This window comes from Rhinolophus sinicus, chromosome 13, assembly GCF_057876585.1.
Source record: "Rhinolophus sinicus isolate RSI-liver-muscle chromosome 13, RSI-T2T, whole genome shotgun sequence".
NCBI classification, from domain to species: domain Eukaryota; kingdom Metazoa; phylum Chordata; class Mammalia; order Chiroptera; family Rhinolophidae; genus Rhinolophus; species Rhinolophus sinicus.
Window position 1 is genome coordinate 11682263 of NC_142513.1, and position 21858 is coordinate 11704120.

Genomic DNA, 21858 nt, shown 5'->3' on the forward strand with positions numbered 1-21858 from the left:
TTAGGAGTCACGATCTGAACCCATTTCTCTCTGGCTCCAGAAACCTATGCTCATTCCACCACACCGCTGACTAATTGAAATGTATAAGGAATGAAGCATTTGTCTGCATCAGTCATTTTGTCTTAAATAACCGTGAAAGAAGGGTGCCTTAGAAAATGGGTGCTCTTGTTCCCCCGGCAGATAGCTGTAGTTCCTGCTGTGCTGCAGACCCCGGGCCAGGGCAGAGCCATGGCAGCCTGTCCATGTGTCAGAGCTGGCGCGAAGTGGCCGCCCTCTTCCTCTCCCTTTAGGTTATGCAGGTGGTCCGAGAGCAGATCACTCGCGCTCTGCCCTCCAAGCCCAGCTCTCTGGATCAGTTCAAGAGCAAACTGCGAAGCCTGAGCTACTCTGAGATTCTGCGACTGCGCCAGTCCGAGAGGATGAGCCAGGATGACTTTCAGTCCCCACCCATTGTGTAAGTGCAATCCGGGGGGGGGGGGGGGGGGGGGGCGGGGGGGGGGTAGGCAGCCCCAGCTCTGCGTTCTGTCAAAAGCGCCCGGCTGAGCCTCGCCTCCCTCTGGTGCACGTCCCCCCCAGGGAGCTGAGGGAGAAGATCCAGCCCGAGATCCTTGAGCTGATCAAGCAGCAGCGCCTGAACCGACTCTGTGAGGGCAGCAGCTTCCGGAAGATTGGGAATCGCCGAAGGCAAGGTAAGGGGTCCTGGGCCCCGGAGCCACTGCCCAGGCAGGGAGCCTGCCTGGGTGGACCCTGCAGGGAGCAGGCAGGGAACAAGCCATCCTTTGCCCTCTGCATGCCCAGGCCTTGCCCAAAAGTGTCTTTTTGCTCAGCTGCTTGGCTTCCCTTGTGTTCCAGAGCGTTTCTGGTACTGCCGCTTGGCACTGAACCACAAGGTCCTACACTATGGTGACTTGGATGACAACCCTCAAGGGGAGGTGACATTTGAATCCCTGCAGGAGAAAAGTAGGTTCATTTCTTTGTTGGTGTGTCCTGGTAGCTGAACTCCACGTCAGGAGAGTTCTCATCCTGGCTGTTTCAAACAGATTCTCTGGTCTCGGGCCAGTTGTCACTCTGGGCCCCTTTCCTCATCTGTCACAGGTCACCTCTCCCTGGCCTACCTCACAGAGCTGTTTGGAGAATTCAGTGAGATCAGAGATAGGTTTTGCAGATCATAAAGGGAGATACAAGACTAAGTTGAAAGGCGGTGGTTAAGAGCAGACTTCCTGGATTCAAATCCTGGCTTTGCTGCTAATTCCAATTCATTGCAAGTTCATTCTCCCCTCTGCTTGGTTTCTTCTGTCAAGTGGGCATAGTAGCCACACCTCCCCCATCCGAGGATTGAACGAGTAGTGAGTGTATGTAAAGCACTTAGAACAGTGGCGAGCAGGTAGCAAGCGAAACTGGTAGGTGCTGCCACTGCTGTTTGCTGTGGTGGCGTTGTCATCGTCCTTACTGTGAAGTGCAAGTGAGGTGAGTGGCAGAGGCCCCGTGCCTTGGGGAGACAATCCAAAAGCCCTGAACTGACTCCCAGTTAGATTTGACACAGCCCAGCAGGCCATGGTCCATGGGAAGTGACCACGGAGGACGGGACAATACAAGGCCCCGCTCCCTGAGCTAATACAGCCCTTTGAGTCTGGGGGCTGGGGCTTCTCTAGCACCAGAGCAACAGCCAGCTTCAGCACAACGCTTCCAGAGACTAATTCCCTTCACTTCTCAGTTCCTGTTGCAGACATTAAGGCCATTGTCACTGGGAAAGATTGTCCCCACATGAAAGAGAAAAGTGCTCTGAAACAGAACAAGGTGAGTGCAAAGCAGTCCTGAGCCTGAATCACAGTGATACCTGGAGAGCTCGGTCACAGTCACGGTGCGTGCTCTCGCCCTCATTCTGTCTCTTCAAGTTAGTCCTGAGTGCTCAGTGAAGAACAAGTCTGAACATACACAAACAAAAGTAGATAGAACCCCCATATACGCATGGCAAATTCTACCCACCCCCTTGTCTCTCTCCCTTATTACTTTAAAGAAAACTTCACGTATTGCGTCATTTCATCTGTAAATACTTAGAATGTATCTCTAGATTAAAACATAATCTTTTAGCATAATCACAGTACCATTATCACACCTAAGAAGAAATAAAAAGTTGTTATTGAATGTCAGAGAGTCCATTGATGTTTCTATTTCCACTCATTATCTTATAAATGTCATAATTTCTCTGTATAGAAATATGTAAATATACGTATATATGCACGTATACACATCCCCATTTTGTTTGCTAAATCAGAATCCAAATAACGGCTAACACATTATGATTAGTCTTCTAAGTTTCTTAATTCGTAAGTTCCCCCTCCATCTTTTCCTTTCCATCTTTTTTTTTTTTTCTCTTCACAGTTTATTAGATGAAGAAACCAGATTGCTTGTTGGGTAGTTTCCCAGACTCTGAAATTTGCTGATTGTCTCCCCGTGGTCTCATTTAACTTGTTCCTCTGTCCCAGATCTGTAAATTGGTAGAGAGATCTAGAGGCTTGATCCAGTTCAGGCTTGACCTTTTTTTTTTTTTTTTTTAAGACACTTCCTAGCTGATACTGTGTTTTATCAAGAGACATAACATGTGGTGTCTCTCTTTTTGTGATGTTAGCACACGGGGGTGCTCAGTGCCTCGTTCCATTAGTCAATTCAGGTTTGCAAACGAGTGATATTCTAATGCAGTCAGTCCTTTTCATTTATTAACTGAACTACTTCTCTAAAGAGGAACTTGCCATCATCGCTGTTGGTTTCCCAGTGATGAGAAAGGAGGATAAATGCTTGATTCTTTCCTTTTATGTACCCACTTTTAACACAAAGAGGTAGTTTCCTGGTAGCATCCAACAGTGACCAATTTTGTGTGTATTTTGGTTTGGTTGTTAGTATTAGTATGAACTCAAGGGTTTAAGCAAATTATATTTGTTTCAATTCACTACAGTTGTGTTGTTGATGCTCAAATTGTCCCATCTTTGGCCACAATTTGCTTTTGCTGTTGTGGTTTTTTTTTAAACTGTTGAGACTTTCAGTTTAATAACCAAGATGCATATTTAAGGTGATACACAGTCTTAGCCTCTGACATTCAAAGCTCCTGAGTGTTGAGGAGTGATGCTTCTCCAGTCTTAAAGGAATCACCACATCGTAGGCGTGACTTGGGTGGGGAGTGGGTAGGTTAAGATTGATCCCCACTGGGCCCCATCTCCAGCCACTCTTACGTGCGTGCCTTGGGTCACATCTGAATCAGCACATTTGGTGATGGTGCCAAGTTACTAGGACTTTGGCCAAGATCTCGGTGTGCAGAGCCCAGGCCAGTCCGTTGCTCCAAGTAACCGAAACCTTTGTCCTTCAGGAGGTGTTGGAATTGGCTTTCTCCATCCTGTATGACCCTGATGAGACCTTAAACTTCATTGCACCTAATAAGTATGAGGTGAGCAGGGGCACTGCCTTGGACAGCGAGCCCTCCCTGTGACACTTCAGCTGGAGGGGAGGAGTGGGCAGAGCAGGAACGTGCCCGTAAAGGCAGGGGGCCATAGCCATAGCCGAGGATCTGTCACCTGGGGGTCCTTCCCCCTGAGCCAGGCTCTCCAGGGACTCCTCAGCAGTAGCTGTAGGTTGTCACTAGAAAGACAGGGCCAACCAGGGATAACTTATTTGCCTGGGAGTGGCAGAAGTTGTCCCTTTGCAGTTTCTGTGTAACCACTTCCCCAATGTATCTGACAGGTCCTCCCTGCTGGGCTCCTCCTTCCACATGTAGTGGATCCGGCCGTACGGGTCCGGTCCTACTGACACAGGGTTGGGCTCATCTGCAGTGTTGGAAGATGCTAGATGTTAAATGAGTCACTGCGGTTGAGACCACACATGTCTGCTGATCGCCAAGAGCCATCAGAGGAAGCTAGGGGCGGGGCTCTGGGGCAGGAGCCGCTTAGTCAGGGGCCTGAGCTGCCAGCTGGGTTTTATTGAGAAGAAATGGAGAACTAGCAGGTGGAGAGCCAGGTGGGCTGAAGCACGAGAAGCATGGAACAGGAGGAGTTAGGGAAGGATGGGTTGAGAATTCTGTTATTCCCTCAAGTTCAGTTTCTCCAGTACTTAATGTATTGACTGGTTTTTGTTTTGTTTTTTTTTAATTTTGTTTTTTGAAACAAAATTGAGGTTCCGCCGTGGTTCCTTTTGTGTCCTGCTCTTTTCACCTAATATGTATTTCCTCCCCTCCCCCCTTCCCCACCCCCAAGACTAATTTCAGGGGCAATTTCAGTTCCTTGATGCGCCAGTTCTCAGGTCTCGTTTTTGCTGTATTCTTTAACTGCATTTAAAAAAATCCTATTTCATGTTATCTTAGGAGGTTTGCGTGTCAGTCCCTCATAAACACCAAAAGGTCTTTTGAGAAAGTGAATGACCACCTCCCATCTTACCTGTGCTATTATCCCGACTCCGATTTGCCTGTACTGAGGCCCAGAGGAGCCTGGTGTGGGTCCTCCTAGAAAAGGGACCTTGGCAGGGCCTCCTGCTGACCAGGCGCCACCATGTGACGTTTTGCCACTTGCTCCCCCCCCCCCCCCCCCAGTACTGCATCTGGATCGACGGCCTCAGTGCCCTTCTGGGGAAGGACATGTCCAGCGAGCTGACGAAGAGCGACCTGGACACGCTGCTGAGCATGGAGATGAAGCTGCGGCTCCTGGACTTGGAGAACATCCAGATTCCCGAAGCCCCGCCGCCAGTGCCCAAGGAGCCCAGCAGCTATGACTTTGTCTATCACTATGGCTGAGCCTGGAGCCAGACGCCGCGGTGCCCGGGAAGGGATTTGGGGCCCAAGAGAAACACTCACAGTCTGGTGCCTTGTCTTCCGCTTGTACAGAATCTGTAGTGACCGTGGTGGCCGGTAAATGCCAACCATTCCTCAGACCCACCGCAGACCACCCGGAGCTTCCTTGGTCCCTGCCCACCGTGGGTCAGTCACAAGCGCAGGCTGCCCTGCCCGCCCCATCACTGTGGAGCCTGGGTTCGGGCTGTGAGGAATGAACAGCAGATAGCCTTGCCTTCCAGGCCAAGAAACTGCTTCTTGAGCTGTGTTTAACAACAGCCACTCACCTTTTCTTCCTGAACCTGCTCTCCAGTCGGCTGGATCCCCATGTGGGCAAGAGCTGGCCCCGGAGAGGCCTCCTGCAGAGGACAGACACGCTGGGCGTGTGGCGAGCCGTGGAGAGGCTGCCCTGGGGAGACCCGTATCTGTGTCTCAGAGCTAAGTAGAGGCTTGCCCGCGCTTTGGCCATCTTTGTGAGGGTTCCCTCGGCCTCCCAAGGGCCACTATGCTGCTGCTGCTGGGGTTTGGCTCTAACATCTCTGATCTCTGGAGACACCAGGTCTCTTGCCCACGCAGTTGTCTGGGCAGATGGAAATTTCTTTCTCCAAGCTCTCAGTCTCTCATCCTGGCAAGTCAAAGACGTGAGGGCTAAGTCCCATCCTCTTAGTCTCAAGGAACTCTGCTGAGAGCGCCCAGAGGAGCCTGGGCCCAAACTGTTGTGAGGTCACTCGATTCCATTCCCCTGCCCCCATACTTATATCTCTTCCTCCTTCTGGGAGAAATCTCCCACCTACCCTGAATTGCAGCCCCCTCTAGTTTGCTTTCCTCCGGTTTTCCAGACCTCAGGAAGTTTGCCTTCCCTTCCTCCCCATTCCAGTGCTGTGGTCCCTGCCGTTGGTCATGATTTCAGGGAGCTGGCTGCGGCCACAGCTGTGCCAATGGGGCGTCCCTGGTGCTGCCGCGCTTATAAACCACACGCACAGCCTCTCTCCTTGGACATAGTGAACACAGTGGCATTCGGTCTTGGTGGCCTGACATGGTAGGTACTGCCCGATGAAGAGTGTACTATATATTTTCTTTATTATAGGCCATACTTATACAGACGTGTATATATATTTATATAAGAGCTACCAATCCTAGGATGGTATGTTTGAGAGAAAATAAAATTGGAGGCCAGAAAAGAAGAAAAGTAACACTTCCAGTTGTGAACCAAGATTGTAACCTGAGAGCAACCAAGAGCTTCCTGTCCGTAACCATGTTTTCAATAAATACTCTTTCATGTACAGACTGTGGTTCCTGCTAACAGCTCTTGCTCTGTGACTTGCTCTCTGCCCAAGGAGCTTTCCCCTTGATAAGCCTTCATATCATTGTGTCTGGGAGACTTTGGGGAGCTCCAGCTGGAGCCCTCAGCCGCTTCCCAAGAGCCTCTTTCTCCTCTTCAAACACCCTGCCGCCTCCACACACACACACCTGGGTAAGGATGTTCACAGATTGGCACATCAGGACAAAGTGTTTTCTGCTCAGGCCTGCCGGGTACAGCAGGGAAAGCAGACTGTACACCCCCGAGAACATCTCCACCCTCTGTTCCCTGCCAGGGACACAGCCAGGGAACAGCTCGAATACTTGTGCCTTACGAAGACGACACGGTTTGCACCATGTGTGTTGCAGTGCTTAGTGCCCAGCCTTCCAGCTGGTGTTTTAGGCTGTTGCTCCAAACCTCAGCCTTGGTAGCTGGGAAGCTTGAATGAGGGCGATGATGAAAATAGATACTTTCTCTTGCCTCTGAGAGAAGGAGGCGAGGACAAGCTCTTTCACATGGCATAGAAAGTGCAAGCAGCACAAGCCTTGAGGATTAAATAAAGCCAAGACCATGGGCAGCAATGGGTGCCATTGTAAGTGACTGGTAAGGGCCAAATGAACTAATGCCTGCGAAATGCCAGCTGGGGTGGGGGACAGCATTGGTTTGCATAATGAACTGCTTACACTCTGGTCTTGAGCGTTCTGTTCAGAGGAGCCAGGGAGCCCAGCTGAGTCACTTGTAAGGATCCATGTTTGCAGCCAGTCTTAGAGCCAGAGCCCAGAAGGGGCTGGGGGGGTTGGGGTGGGGGTGGGGAGTTAGCAAAAAGCACCAATCTGGGCTTCAGTCTGCAACCCTAGCCTGCCCTGGCCTCCTAATGGATCTCCCTCTCTGCTGGTTCTGCCTTTTAATCCATCCTGCAAGATGAATAAGAGCTAAACTCCCTAGCTGGTATTTTTGGGACCACTGCAGCCTGCCCCTTGGCTACTTTTCCAACCATAGTTTTTGGTACTCTCCTTGTAAATAACTGGGCTCCAAGCCAGGCTCCATTTTCCTCCCCTCCTTATTTCCTGTCTGGGACTCTCTCTCCCTACTCGACCTATTGAAACTGAGATCATTCTTCCAAAGTTTCAGGCACAGAGAAAATGTTTCACAAATGTGTATTATTTATTACCTCCCATGGATCTCCTAAGTCCTAAAATGAAATGCTCTGATTTAGCACTCCCCAGCTGGCTTGAGCAACCAGAAGAAAATGGTGTGAGACTTCTATTTGTAACTCTTTCCATGGTTGCCCAGCACTGGACTGGAATAAGGTAAACAATTTGTTCATTAGAAGTTAATGGTGACTATTTTTCTGGGTGCCCACGGTGCGTAGGGCTGTGCAGTAAGCACCGGGGCTCCAGAGCGAGGCCCTGATGTACAAACATCCACAAGGGCGCCCAGCGCTGGACTCGAAGGGCTCCCCGCGGAGTGCACGTGGCTTCTGGGCGGGCAGTGCCGCGAGGCCCCACCCACGCCCTCCGCGCCGCCGGCCCCGCCCACCCCACTCCCAGCGGCTGCTGGCGGAAATACTCCCGGCAGCGCAGCGCCGGTCCTCGCATTTCCGGCGAGAGGATCCCCGCCCGGAGCCGCCGCTGCTGGGGTGAGTGTGCGCGCCGCGGGCTTCCTGCGCGCTCCCGGGGGCGGGGAGAGCGGGCGCTGAGCGGGGGCGCCGGGCTCCAGCCGGACTCTGCGCCCCTCTGCGTGGAGCGCGCCTGGGCCTCCGTGTTCCCGCTGTGGAGGGGACCCGGGCCTCCCCGCGCCCCCCTCAGCAGCCTGCCGCGCGGCCTTCCCTGATGCCGGGCAACAAGCTGGGCTTGGACCCCGGGGGGAATCACGCCGAGACGGCTCTGCCCGCGGCGAGGCGGCGGGGTGGGAGTTGGGGGCGGGCTGTAAACTCGGGGGGAAACGAGGAAACGTCAGGTGGTGGGCGGTGCCATGAGGATGAGGAGGGGGCCCAGCAAAGATCTGTGGGAGAGGGTGCTAGGCAGAGGGGACAGCAAGTGCAAAGAAGGACACAGGCTTGATGTGTTTGACAAACCGCCAGGGGCCAGCGTGACGGGTGCGGAGGGAGCGGGGGGAGAATGAGGCTGCAGACGTGGGCAGAGGCCATCGTGGGAGGCCTTCCTCTTGGACCTTCCCGGGAGTTGGGATCAGCCCTGTGGCTGATGGCCGGCTGTCTGTGCTGAAGTCATCTCTCCAGCTGCCTTGTGGACTTCAGGCTGCAGGGGAGAAGCGGCAGGCACACCAGTTAGGAGCCTTGCAGTCAGGAGGCGAAAGATAAGACGGATGGTGGAGTAGAAGTGAAGAGAGTAGTTGGGTCAACAAGTATATTGCAGTTGGAACTGATAGGACAGGATTTGACAGGGAAAGTGGTCAAAGATGACCTCGTCATTGATTTGGGGGGGTTAGGCTTAAGTAACCAGGTGTACTATGCTGGCATTTACTAATGACTTTGGAATAGGTTGGGGGCATGAGTCAGGGAATTTATTTGGGACACCTCATGTGTTAGGTGTCTAGGGTGGAGCTACAGACAGTTAGATGTACTAGTCTAGAGCTCACAGAAAAGGTTCGGGCTAATGTACGGAATTGATTAGGTTGGTACAAAAGTAATTGCGGTTTAAAAGGTTAAAAATAAGTGCAAAAACTGCAATTACTTTTGCACCAACCTAATAGAAATCATTGGCATGTGGATGGAATGGGATGAGATTACACAAGGTGAGAATTTAGATAAGAGAAGCCAGGGTCCAACCCTCAGGCACCCAGTTTTTACAGGTTGGGTTGACGAGCCATCATCAGAGACCAAGGAGTCCAGAAAAGCAGAAAAAAAACCCTGAGAGTGTGGTGTGGCATCCACGAGGTTTTCCCAGGAAGAGGAAGCGGTGGGATGTGTAGGATGCAGATGAGAAGAGAGACTTGGCCCTTGAATGACCAGTGAGGAGGAGGGTGTGGTGACTAGTGGAGCAGTGGGGACTGGCTGGGAAGTTTCCTTATAAGGGGACGGGGAGGGGAGTAAGCCCCTACCATGAGCCAGCATGAAGTGCAGTACCTGATGCCCTTGACTCCCCTCCCAGGAGGCACACGATTTTATCCTCCTTTACAGTTGGGGAAACTGAGGTCCAGAAGTCAGATAACTTCGGGTCATGAAGTAGCAAGTAGAGGAGCCAGGATTGGATCCCAGAGCTTCGTCACTCTGAGCGCACATTTGAAGCACTAAGCTGCACTGCCCATGGTGCAGCTGGGGAGGTTAAGGGGAGCCGGGTGCTACTGGGGTGCAGCAGCTCTACGCTGATGTGGCTGCTGCCCCCAGTGAGGCTGCCCCCCCCCCCCCGGGGCAGTAAGGCAGAATATGCAATTCCTCAGGCAAGTGAGATTTGAAAAAGGGCACTTGCTCCTTTAAGCCTGGTTTTATGATAAGACAATATAAGGGTGGGGACCTTATCATTTACATGTCTCTATGTCTCTTACATGTCCCCAGTGCTAGGGTTACAGGAGTGCGTAATCAATGCACGTTGAATAAGTGGCTGGATGATTTCTAGCCGAAGTCTGATTTTGTGTTGTGGTTAGGTGACCTTCCTGACCATAATAACGAGTGTTGTGAATGTGGAGACGGCGCTCTCTGTGGGCTGGGATCGTCATGGGATCTTCCTACAGGCGGGAACCTGGACTGGCTCTTTGAAGGACAGGCAGGATTTGAACAGTGGAGAGAGGGCATTGCAGTGTGGGAGCAGGAACAGCAGCAAAAGCAGAAGGTACAAGAAGTTGACTCACAGAAGGGTGCAGACTGCCCTGGCTTGGAAGCCGTGGATAGGAGCCATGGGGAGAGAGTGCTAGAAGAAAGCTTTTAGTGCCAGCAGGCCCTGTGCTCACCTGTGTGACATGAGCAGTCTTTTCAGCAGGGAACAGTTTTGCCCCCAGGTGATGTTTGGCAATGTCTGGAGACGGTCTTGTTTGTCATCACTTGGGATGAGGGAGAAGGGATGGTACAGGCATCTAGTGGGTAGAGACAGACCTACAGTGCTCAGGACAGGCCTTCTCCCCACAAATATTACCTGGCCCCAAATATCAATGCCAAGGTTGAGAAGCCCTGATCTAGAGGAAAGAGTATATGGACCTTGAGATCCGGGAGACCCCACTCCCTCGCTGTGTTAGCAGGAGTCTGACGGGGAGGTGCAGGGAGAAGCTGGGAAAACCAGCTGGGGGACTAATGCCTGCATCGTGGAGGGGAGGGCTACTGGCTTGGCTGGTAGGGGTGGATGTGACCTTCTCTTCTTGGGATATTCTCTGAAGATAGAGCTGACGGTATTTGTTGATTGACTATGGGCTGAAGGGAAAAAAGGAATCACAGATGAGAACAAGTTTTCTGGTCTGAGCGCGTAGGTAAACGGTGGTGCCAGTGGCTGGGGTGGCAGGTTTGGACGGAGGGGCACGACTCCTGGGCAACAGGAGCCCGTTCTGGACAGGCTGTGTGTGAGATGCCTGATAACACACACCCAAGCGAAGAGGACGGGTAGGCATTAGGTTCCGGGGTTGACGGCAGGTCCGAGGGATGACCATTGGGGCGACGCAGGCTTACAGAAGGCGGTTTAAGGAATGGGCCCACATCAGGTCACATAGCTCCGAGGTCCTCAACCGGGTAGACGCAGCACGCTCTTTTTAATGACAATATTTTGCTCACAACCCCCCCTTGTCACTTTAAAATGAAACTTGGGGTTCATAAAAACTGCCTACACATTTTTTAATTAAAGTTTATTGGGACGACCGTGGTTAGTAAAGTTACATAGGTTTCAGGTGTACAATTCTGTAATACATAGTCTATATATTACATTGTGTGTACACCACCCAGAGTCAGTTCTCCTTCCATCACCATACATTTGATCCCCTTTACCCTCACCTACCAACACCCTCCCCACATATTTTTTGTAATTGGCAATGCCCTAACCATAATATAAAAGAGAAAGAAAAGGAAAGGAATTGATAATAAAGTAAAATTCCTCAATAGGTTAGTTCTTGGGCACCAAGACGTTAGAAGCCACCGTGAAACAGTCAGTGCTGACCCCGCTCCGTGGAACCTCTGGGTTGCGTTGGCCTCAGTGCCCACAGCTACAGCCTGGTGGTATGGCAGCTCGAAACCCACGCGAGCCGTGATGCGGTTTTTCCAAACTGGGAGCTCATGGGACCCTTTTATCAAAAACAGTTCAGTCTCCCCTGTCCCCTCAGTGTACATGGCAAATGTATTCTTGGAAATCTTAGTACCGAGCAGAACCCTGGAAAAACTGCTGTTACCTGTAAAACAGTTGGGTTCTAGCTTCAGGTCATTATCAGCAGATCTTTCTTTCACCTACAGGAATGTCAAAATTACGCAGGATGCAGAACAGCTCTTAGTTTTGTGGACTGACCCCCTCAGCGCCCCACTCATGACAAGCTAGGAGTGTCCCCTAAAACACCGCCACAGGTTTCCAAAGTGCCCTGAAGAGAACTACAACCCTAGGGTGTCCTTGGGACATGGGCCTTGTGCCAGCTCCCAATTTGCCTTGGGGGAGGGGAAATGATAACCCAGGTTCCAGAGTACAGAGCCAGTGTCAACACTCCTCAGAAAGGACTGGGGTGGCGGAACTCGGGCTCTGTCTGATCAGGTGATTCTAGGAAGGCTTCAAGAAGGAGGTGGCGTTACTGCAAAGTGGGAACATCTCAAAGGAGGAGGGGGGAAGAGGGGCACAGAGATGAAGCAGCAGGTGGGATAACGCTGGACCCAGGGTCCACCCGATCTCCCCAGGGCCTGGCATGCTCCCGGCACTCACTGGGGTTGGCTGGCTTGTAGGGAGACAGGCAGTGGTTTAGTTTGGCAAGACCCTAAGGCAGGCGCCGTGTCAGTGAAGGGGGTTGTTAGAGGCTTGGTCAAGGTAGGTGTTGGTTTCCTGGTCCATTTTTAACACCAGGTTAGTGACCAGATTAAAGACCAGAGTTGGCCCCTGAAGACCACGTGCCCGCCCTCTTGCATTGAGTCGCCAGACCATGTGGAGAACTTGCAGTGTGCCAGGTGTGATGCCAGGCTGACGTGGACACCGTGGTCCCTGTGTTGGCGGAGCTCAGCCTTCGAGGGGACTCGCCATCACCCGAATCATCACACCCTACACACATTCAGTGAAGAGAGTAGGGGAGCTGCGAGAGCAGCCTGTATCTCGGGACCCGTCAGGGAGGCGGGTGGCCCCTGAGGAGGCAATATTTGAGCTGAAGAAAAGTAGGATCTGCTGAGCACAGAACGGAGGGAGGGAGAGTGTTCGGTTCCTTCAGGCGGCAGGAAGGGGCCTGGTGTGTGGGGACTGAAAGGGCCAGTGGGACTGGGCCACGGAGAGTCCGGGGCTGAGCAGAGAGGCCCGCAGGGGCCGCTCAGGCCTTCTCAGCCCCAGGAGGAGTTTTGATCTTTATCACAAGAGCACTGGAAGCCACAGAAGGGCTTTAAGCAGTGGTCTGACATGATCAGATTTACGTTTGTAAAAGGTCACTTTGGTGGCAACTCATGGAAAACAGCTTGAGGCAATGCGAGTGGACGTGCTGGGCGCTGTGTGAGTGCCTTCCTGCTGTGCGGTCTGCTCTGACCTGCTCCCCGTGGGACAGGGGTGGGGTGGAGGGAGTCAGGGGGCCCTCACTCTGCGCAAGCCACCGGAGCTGCCTTTCCATCCTTCTAACCTCAGGCCTGGGGACCTGTGAGCCCTGCATCCGGTTAACCATGGAGACGGTCGGCTCGGGCCATCAGCCCCTTAGGTGAGGACTCTGCCTAGGGCTCCGTAGACCATCCTGAATCATGGAGGTGAAGAGAACTCCTCTCACCGGGCCGCGTTCTTGTTGAAAGTCGTGGCCCAGCTCAGCCGGCTCTTCTGTGGCCTGTCTTCAGGAGAGGCGCGTGCCCACCGTGACCCCAGCGAGGGAAGTGCCACTTCCACGGATGGGGAGGTGGGCCCTCGATGTGGCCTTTGTGTGGAAGGTGGTGCTGACTCTGGGGCTGGTCCTGCTCTATTACTGCTTCTCCATTGGCATCACCTTCTACAACAAATGGCTGACAAAGGTAATGCGGGGCCTCGGTGTGGGGGGGCTGGGGACGCAGTGTCCCTCATATTTAACAACAGGAAGGCACCGGCTTGAACTCATCAAACTGGAGGCCAGTCACACTAGTGACGGGACAGGGCCCTACATGCCAGGGCTTCCCCTGAAATGTCTGCATCAAGGGGGAATCAGGGATGAGCTGGGGCGACCTGGGAGTCTTGAGGCAGCAGCTGTTGCCCCCCCCCCCCCAGAGAGGTAGTTCAGTATCTGATAATCGCACAGCCCTCCTGGCCCCCACTGGCCGGTACCTGGGCGTGGGCTGTGAGGAGGGGCTGGCGCAGGTAGCTGGCTACCCTGCTGCTGACGGGGAGAGATAGCACCGTGCTAAGGTTCCGCCTGCCATGCCACCTGCTCTCTGGGTGACCTCCAAAATGGGGACTGAGTCTCTGCCAAGTGATTGTAATGTGGGTGAAAGCCCCTCATACACTGCAGAGCAGCACTGCCAGCAGGTAGGGGCAGGAGGGAAGAGGGACCAGGGCCAGGCTGACTGTCTACACTGCGCCTGCGCCATCTGTGCTTTGGGCTCCGTGCAGAGTTTCCACTTCCCCCTCTTCATGACGATGCTGCACCTGGCCGTGATCTTCCTGTTCTCCGCCCTGTCCAGGGCGCTGGTGCAATGCTCCAGCCACAGGGCCCGCGTGGTGCTCAGCTGGACAGACTACCTCCGCAGAGTAGCTCCAACAGGTGTGTGCCTGTGCCTGGGGGGCGGAGGGCCCCAGCAAGAGGAGGCTGGCTTGGGAACAGAAGGACGCCTTCCTCGCTGGCTTGAAACTTAAGCCTTCCTTTCCCTGTCCCCACCATGCTTCCTGAGGCCTCTGTCTGCTCTCCCCACCCCCACTTCTGCCTCTTACATACGCCTCATCTTCCCACTCCCCCATGCACACCCAGAAAAGGCCCCGGGTGGCAATGGCCTTGCAGTTCCCTCACCCTTGAACCCTACACTGAGCCTTGTACCAAGGCCTGGAGATGGTGGTGAGCAGGGCACATGGTCCCTGCCCTCGCCATGCTGAGCACAAGGGAACCAACAAAGGCCAGGCTGGGCGTGGAGCTGGGAGGGCTCCCCAGAGCAAGGCCTGATACCTGGAGGGTGAGTGGGGTGGTGGGTCCTGGGAGCGGAGGGCAGTCCGTGCCCGGAGAGCACACACACAGGCCTGCAAGAGAACGGAAAGTGTCTCGGGTGCTGAGAAACAAGACACCACTGGGTGACAGGGGTCAGATCCAGGAGGGACAGGGGCTCCTCCATGACTACGCTGAGGAGTTTTCAGTAAAAGCGGTAGGGTCTGATTACTACCCCTCATCAGGGGGTATTCAAAATATTCAACCCGCGGACGACGCGAGCCCCAGCCAGTCAGAAGGGACCGCAGCCTGAATGCGGGAGCAGACCTCTCCTCCTTGTTTTAGCCAGGAGTAGAAAGGGTGGAACGGCAGGTCCAGGGCCCCAGAGAAAGCCAGGGTAAGTAGGGCAAAGCAGGGCCACTCAGGTGCCTCGCGGAAGGGTGGTAACCTCCAGTGCCCCACACCGGCCGGCCCTGGCTGCGTGTCCGGTGGGTGGCCCTTGTCTCCGCAGCATTAGCCACGGCGCTGGACGTGGGCTTGTCCAACTGGAGTTTCCTTTACATCACCGTCTCACTGTGAGTACCCGCCGCACCCCCCACCGCCCTTCAAGCTCACGCTGTCCGTCTGTCTGTCCAGCTGGCTGTCTTCTGCCCGCCGGCCTATGGGCCAGCCACTCCACCACTCTCTAGGACCAGCCCTCCTCCCTCAGCCCCTCCCTGACACCCAGCAGCGCTCCAGAAACTTGCTACCCGCTTCCTGAAGCCGGATGCAGAGGGCAGCTGTGCCTGCCTGCCAGGTGGCCTGGGGAAGCCAGGGGCTCAAATAGAATGGGGACAGGTGACAGTCGCGGCAGTGCAGCTGCACAGAGGGAGGCATAACATTCTTATCTCTGATTTTGTGCTTCAGAGAGCACAGTCCTGTCCTCTCTTCTCCTCCTCCTCAGCCTGCCTTCCTCATCCTGGTCTCCACGGAGCGGCAGGGAAGGGTAGGCCTCCGAGCTCAGGGCCAGGCCTGCAGTCTTCTCCCTGCTGCTCAGCAGAGGCTTCTGAGTCAGATTTTATCTGATTAAAGGTCACCTGTCAGCCCAGATGACTCAGGCCACGTTCTTTTGATCTTTTGTACCCAGATTGCCCTGCTGCCCCGAGCAGAGCCTGCTGCCCCGAGCAGAGCCTGTTGCCCTCAGGGAAGTCAGGAAGCTGCCCCCCCTTTTCCAGCCCACCGATGGTTCTGTGGGCTCCTTTCCTGATGGCGGTGGGAGCCCCGGCTCCACCTGTGCAGCGTGGTAACTTTCCCTTGCAGGTACACAATGACCAAATCCTCCGCCGTCCTCTTCATCTTGATCTTCTCTCTGATCTTCAAGCTGGAGGAGCTGGTGAGGCCCTAGCTTCCCTTTTGTCCCTCTTACCCCCGCAGATGCTAAAAATAAAAAGGGGGATCTGAGCAGTAGCTTGTCCTGTGTGACAGAAGAGATAAGCCCAGCCCAGGTGGCAGAAACTCCCATCCCTGAGGAAGGACCTAGGACTGGGCACCACTGAGAATATTTAGAAACTGGTGTGGCAGGGTCATGACCAAGGAGGAAGGGAGTGAGGACGGGGGTCCAGGTCAGGCAGGGTCCTGGAGGCTCCCCGCTGTGTGACGCAGTGCCCTGTGTGGGTCCCTGGGAGGGGTGAGGCCCCGTGGGCGCCTGCGACAGCCAAGGAAAGCACTTGTGTGTTTTAGGTCAGCTGACGTTGGGTATTTGCCAGCTGAATGTCAGCTCTGCGTACGTCGATGGGAAAGAGCTGGCCAGGACCCCAGGGTGGTGGGGATAGAAGGAGCAGCCAAGATGGCTGCTGACCCCCAAGCTGGAGGTGTGCCGACCTTGCGCCCCCGAGTTAGTTACCACTGCGCCCCATCCTCATAGCGTGCAGCTCTGGTCCTGGTGGTCCTCCTCATCGCCGGGGGCCTCTTCATGTTCACCTATAAGTCCACCCAGTTCAACATGGAGGGCTTTGCCTTGGTGCTGGGGGCCTCGTTCATCGGTGGCATTCGCTGGACCCTCACCCAGATGCTTCTGCAGAAGGCGGAACTTGGTGAGACAGGGGCCCGGGCGCCAGGCCGGGTGGAGGCAGGGCGGGCCCGAGCGGCCAGCTCACCTGTGTCCCCGTTCTGCAGGGCTCCAGAACCCCATTGACACCATGTTCCACCTGCAGCCACTCATGTTTCTGGGGCTCTTCCCTCTCTTTGCCATATTTGAAGGTACGTTGGGTCGTCCACTCCGGGGACTGGACAGACACTTAAACCAAGTGGCTAGAATCCAACATGATAAATCCTACATAGAACGTGGATATAAAACACAGCAGAGATAATTACAGTGAATGTGGACAGCCCCGAAGGTTTGCCAGGGCAGTTCTAATCATTTTCAATATATTAACTTTAATATTCTCCCAAACCTTATGGGACAGTACTGTTAATATCCCCATCTTGCCAGTGAAAGAAACTGAGGCAGAGAGAAGTAACGATAACCTTGCCCCAGGTCCCGTGGCTCATAAACGAGCCAGGATTTGGATCCAGAAGCTGGCTTTCCAGTCGCTCCTCTTAACCATTCTGCTGCATTCTTCCTCGGGAGGCAGAGGGTCATGGATTGTCTCAGGATAATAGGGTGGAAAGGCAAGTCAGAAAGCCTTCCCAGACATTGGATTTGGGAGGGAGAATGGGCCTTAAAAGGGCTGACGGGGGCGGGCAGCCCAGGAAGTGGGAGCAGTAGGTTCAGACTTGTGGAGTGTGTGCGTTTCTGGAGGGGGTGGGGGAGCGGGGGCCAGCGGCAGGCGGGAGCATGGGCAGCTGAGCCATTCCCCTCCACTGTCATCCCCCAGGGAAGAGGAGAGGCCGGGAGGCGCAGTGCCCGCTCCTTCCCCCAATGTTTTGGGATTAGTCTCTGTCCCCTGTCTGTTTATCCTTCCTCCCAGAGTCCCTTCTGTCCTCAGGACCATTACAGAAAATTCTGTCCCACATCTGTTTACGTTTCAAGCAGTGAAGCGTCTCGAACCTCTGAGAAAATTATTCTGCAGCCCTGTTGTCCAGGAAACTTCTGTTCTGCAGCCTCATTTGTTTCCTCTTTAAAATCTCTCCCCATCCCTTCATTATTGCCTCCTGTACCAAACGCCGCGCTCACCCTCCCTTCCTGGGTCTTTACACCATTCCCCATCTCTGCAAACCCTCGTCCAAAAGCCCCTGGTAGTCGTCACTCAGCAAAGCTGTATGGATTTAGCCCCTTTAATCTTTTCTGGTAAATTAATCCCCCAAGCGCGTTCATTACTTACGTTGCTTTCCCCGAATTTGTTTCCCCTTCAATTTGCCGACGCCTCTGCAGTCTTGCTGAGCCCAGCACCAGACAAGATGTCCTAGATCACGAGGCTGTTTGCCTCAGGGGGGACTGTCACTCTGCATTTCTTTGGTGCTTCCCTCCAAAAGTCTCAAAGTCGTCAGTCAGCCTCCTGCTCCCATAATTGTGTCCTTTGTGGCTACTTCAGGGGTCACTTTACACCTTGCTAATATCCCAAGGGGTCTTTCCTGCAAGGAGGGACCCACAGAATCATCCTCTCAGATGGACAGCGTTAGAGGACCAAGAACCCTCTGCAGCAAAAGTTGAAATGAAGTTTGGTGCATGGATGCTTGTGTGGGTGTCTCTGAAACAAGGGACCGTGGCATTTGTCGCATATTTATATGCAGTGTTTGCTTTTTAAGAACTGTTCGTCAAATTATGCCATCTGTTTGAGGAGTGCTGGTCTAGTCCCAGCCCTTCTATGCTATTAGTGGGAAAACCATAGTCCAGAAAGGGGCCATGTCTCAGCAAGTCACACAGCTATGTGAGACCAAGACCTGGATTGAAATGGTGAAGGTTAGTAAGGACGGAGTATTGTCCCTGTTTATAGGTGGCCCACCCGAAATTGAGAATAAGGGACATCCCCCAGTGGACCAGGGTGTTGACAGCCCTCAGCTGGGCTGCCCCACCTCTCTGGCCCACACGTTACCACAGCTGCAAAGGCCACATGAGGTCACCATCCCATGTGAAAGAGCAGGGTGCTCTCATGGATTTTCTCTGCGGTGCCATCCCCTCTACATCAGCCAGGGGCCCTGGATCCCCCCCTCCCTCTCTATTACTCCCTATGAGGATCTCGGGCTTGTACTGCCCGGGGCTCTCTGGCAGCCATCCCTGCTTCCCCGGCTTCCCCAAGCCTCAGGCCATTCTTTTCCTCAGGGCCTCCATCAACAGGGGCTCAGAAAATATGCACTGCAACAGTGGCAAGTGTCACCTGGCTGTTGGGAGGCTGAGGCCACCGGGCAGGCACACCCAGGACGTGGCCGCCCCTTTCTCCCCCATTGTTTTCAGGTCTCCATTTGTCCACATCTGAGAAAATCTTCCGTTTCCAGGACACAGGGCTACTCCTGCGGGTGCTCGGGACCCTCTTCCTTGGTGGGATTCTTGCCTTTGGTTTGGGCTTCTCCGAATTCCTCCTGGTCTCCAGAACCTCCAGCCTCACTCTCTCCATTGCCGGCATTTTTAAGGTACAGACTCAGAGGTGACCCCAGTCCTGTCTTAGAGGGGAGCCCCCTGAAGGTGTTTCCCAACAGCAGCTCCTGCACCCCAGGGCCGACAGAGGAGATGGAAGTCCCTCAGGGTGCTAAATGCCACGTTCTCATGTGTATCCCCTCCCACCCTCACTGCAGCCCTGTGAGTTGGGGGTGGTCTTCAGACATGAAGAGTTAGCTGCTCCCACCCCAGAAAACACAGCTAGGTGGCCGAGCTGGGATGCAAAGCCAGGTCTGACTCCACTAGGCCTTAGGACGCATTTTCGTTTTACCAGGAATGCCAACTCTGGTCACTGGGGAGTGGCCTGAAGCCCTGGGTTGAGAAACCCCATCCAGACTCCTCAGTAAAGAGTTCTGTGATTGATTGGCAATGTCTGCCATGGTCACGACCAAGGATAGTTACAGCATGAGTGCCCTGTTTTTCCCCATCCTGCGTTTACTGCTGCCTGGCCGCACTCTTGCCCTTCCTCTCACCACTCCTCCCTCCCCTTCTCCACCATCTGTCATTCCACCTGTACTGGGGCTGTGTATAGATTTTGTTCTTTGACAAGGTGGACACTGATACTGGAGCAGTGTTGCCAGAAAGCAGAAATGTAGGCTCCCCAGGGGTTCTCTGGACAACCCAATGAGGAGGCATAAGCTGTGGATCTCAGAATGAATGGTCTCACCGTGTCATTTGTAGCCACCGTGTACAAAGAACCCCAAGACCAGTGAGTGTCCTGTAGAGCCCAGTGTGAGGCTGCATTCTCCCCGGGCAGCTGAGAGCTCCCCATCAGTAGGTGCCTTCTCTCTCCTTTATTCCCATGGACACGGCTGGATTTGGTGTGCCTCTTCTAATCCTGACCATTCTGTGAAAAGCACCTCTTTTGCACCTCAGGAACACCAAAGGAGCAACGCCTTACAGGCAGGCCTGGTCCTCTGAGCCTGTGGAAGCTTCCTCTTTGCCTTGCAGGACAGGCCCCCTGCCCAGCCTGGGAGTTTGGGCGGGGCTGGCTCTTTCCTGCGGGTATGCCCAGGAGGGGCTCCCGTTTGCAGGGCCACCTCCTGCTCATCACTTCCCCTTCCGCTTCTCTGCCCACAGGAAGTCTGCACTTTGCTGTTGGCAGCTCATCTGCTGGGCGATCAGATCAGCCTCCTGAACTGGCTGGGCTTCGCCCTCTGCCTCTCGGGAATATCCCTGCATGTCGCCCTCAAGGCCCTGCACTCCAGAGGTGACCGGAGCCCCTTTCAGAAGCCAGTGTTCTGAGGCTAGCCTCCCCGTGTCACTCAGCCCCTCTCATTTCCCCTCAACCCAGCCCTACCAGGAGGAAGCAGGTGGCCCTCAACTTCCCCAAAGCAGGTGCAGCCTGGTGGCTGTCTGCACAGTTCAGCCATCTCTGCATTGGCTGTGCCTCTAATTCCTGAAGGATGCCTGGTGGTCCCACTGCCGCCACGCGTCTGAGAAGACATGGGGGTCGTCTGCAAGGACTTGGTGGGGGGCCTGGGCGACTCAGCACACTCACAGCGGTCTACCTGGAAGCCCTGATGAGATCTGGTCTCTGTCCCCAGGTGATGGCCCGAAACCCTTGAAGGAGCTGGGCTCCAACCCTGACCTGGAGCTGCTGCTGCGGAGCCGCCAGCCGGAGGAAGGCGACACCGATGCAGAGGAGTACTTCCTGGCCCAGGGGTAGCAGCGACCAGCCAGGAGCAGCTTGCAAGCAGGCCGCGCCCAGCCTCACCCTGGATGGCAGCTCAGGGCCCCGGCTGGCTCCTCCCCGCAGCTGGGAGCAGGGGGCCAGGAGCATCCAGGCTGGGCCTGGGATAGCAGTGACCCGTGTTGGGGCTGGGTCAGGGAGTCGGTCAGACAGGGTGAGCAGCAGGCCAGCCTCCCACGGCCGGAGCGGGACCTGAGCTGTGCTGCAGTCCCAGTGGGAGAAGGGAGGGCTGATTTCACGTGCTTGCCAGGTTCTGGCTGCCAAGATGGTGATTTCAGAGGCTTAGCAGGCTTGTAAGGGGACTGGGTGTGGTCTGCGGAGCAGTTGGGAAGGGGACATGGAGAGGCCGGGGCCTGATCACCTGGACAGGCTTTTTTCTCAGCAGGTCTGTTTATAGTTTGGAAATAAAAGGTTGACACTCCTGCTGGCCACCACGTGTTGCCTGGAGGTGTGGGGGCTGGGAGGGGCAGTGCAGGCCTGGCCCCTCCTTTCCCTGCCTGGCGCCTGCTTCAGATGACTGCTCATAACTCCAGCCCTTCCACGTCTAGTGCTCCTGTTTGAGCCACAGGGCCCTCTCGGGGCCCCACCACACCTGCAGGCAGGAAAAAAATTAATATGTACTAAGTACCATATCCTGGGGACTTGAGTGCTTTCTCGCAGCCTGGGCTTGAATCCTGACTCTCACTAGCTGTGTGACCTTAAGCAAATTACATATCCTCTCTGTACCACAGCTTTTTAATCTGTGAAATGGGGATAATATCTCAGAGTTGTTCTGAAGAGTGAGTCAATATTGATAATAGAGTAACTGTTACATGTGTTTACTCTGAAAATCCTTTTACCAGCCATGGAACTTAGACCCTAAATGAGTGGCTGAGCCAGGATTCACGGCCAGGTCTGTGTGCCATGAGTATGGCCAGGGAACGTCCATGGACGGCTTTATGGGCCTCTTGTACCTGCGCCTTGCGCTCCCCTACTTTGGACCAGGCACTCCTCCCCTCTAGACTGCAGTTTTTGTAAAATGGGGAAGGAAGGGCGAGATCCCAGCTGTGATGTGCTAGGGTTCTGAGCCTGGCCTGCTCCTGTGAGCTGGTCCCCTGAGTCAGGGAGGGGGCTGCACCCTGTAGGGCCATGTCTTTCCAGACACGTGCTTGCAGGCACGCGCAGCAGGTGGCGCCATTGCACCACTCGGGGACTCCGGGAAGACCTGACCTGCCATTGCTTTCCAAATCCAGTCAGGGGTTCTTGGAAGAGGACAGTGAACGTCTGTGGGTGGCGATCATGACGGA

At 54.4% G+C, this 21858-nt stretch overlaps 2 protein-coding genes across 4 annotated transcripts in view; both read left to right on the forward strand.

Annotated features, from left to right (window-relative positions):
- The window catches only part of ELMO2 (engulfment and cell motility 2), a 35799-nt gene extending 29704 nt beyond the window's left edge, over positions 1 to 6095 (forward strand). For both annotated transcript variants that reach the window (XM_019749701.3, XM_019749704.3), the window contains 6 exons: positions 291 to 454; positions 577 to 689; positions 853 to 960; positions 1715 to 1797; positions 3362 to 3439; positions 4574 to 6095. In XM_019749701.3, the coding sequence (XP_019605260.1) occupies positions 291 to 454; positions 577 to 689; positions 853 to 960; positions 1715 to 1797; positions 3362 to 3439; positions 4574 to 4774 (747 nt within the window). In that variant the 3' untranslated portion in view covers positions 4775 to 6095. The remainder of the gene's footprint in view (positions 1 to 290; positions 455 to 576; positions 690 to 852; positions 961 to 1714; positions 1798 to 3361; positions 3440 to 4573) is intronic.
- A 1527-nt stretch (positions 6096 to 7622) lies between these two features.
- Positions 7623 to 20993, forward strand: SLC35H1 (solute carrier family 35 member H1). Of its 2 annotated transcripts, XM_074317835.2 has the most exons (11): positions 7623 to 7749; positions 12842 to 12911; positions 13042 to 13212; positions 13784 to 13934; positions 14818 to 14881; positions 15606 to 15678; positions 16210 to 16378; positions 16461 to 16544; positions 18679 to 18854; positions 19960 to 20089; positions 20427 to 20993. In XM_074317835.2, the coding sequence occupies exons 3-11, from the start codon at positions 13093 to 13095 to the stop codon at positions 20546 to 20548; spliced, it is 1089 nt and encodes a 362-aa protein (XP_074173936.1). In that variant the 5' UTR covers positions 7623 to 7749; positions 12842 to 12911; positions 13042 to 13092; the 3' UTR covers positions 20549 to 20993. The 2 variants fall into 2 exon arrangements, with proteins under 2 accessions (XP_074173936.1, XP_074173937.1); XM_074317836.2 differs by lacking the exon at positions 14818 to 14881 and having other exon boundaries at positions 7627 to 7749; positions 12842 to 13212.
- The last annotated feature ends 865 nt before the right edge of the window (positions 20994 to 21858 follow it).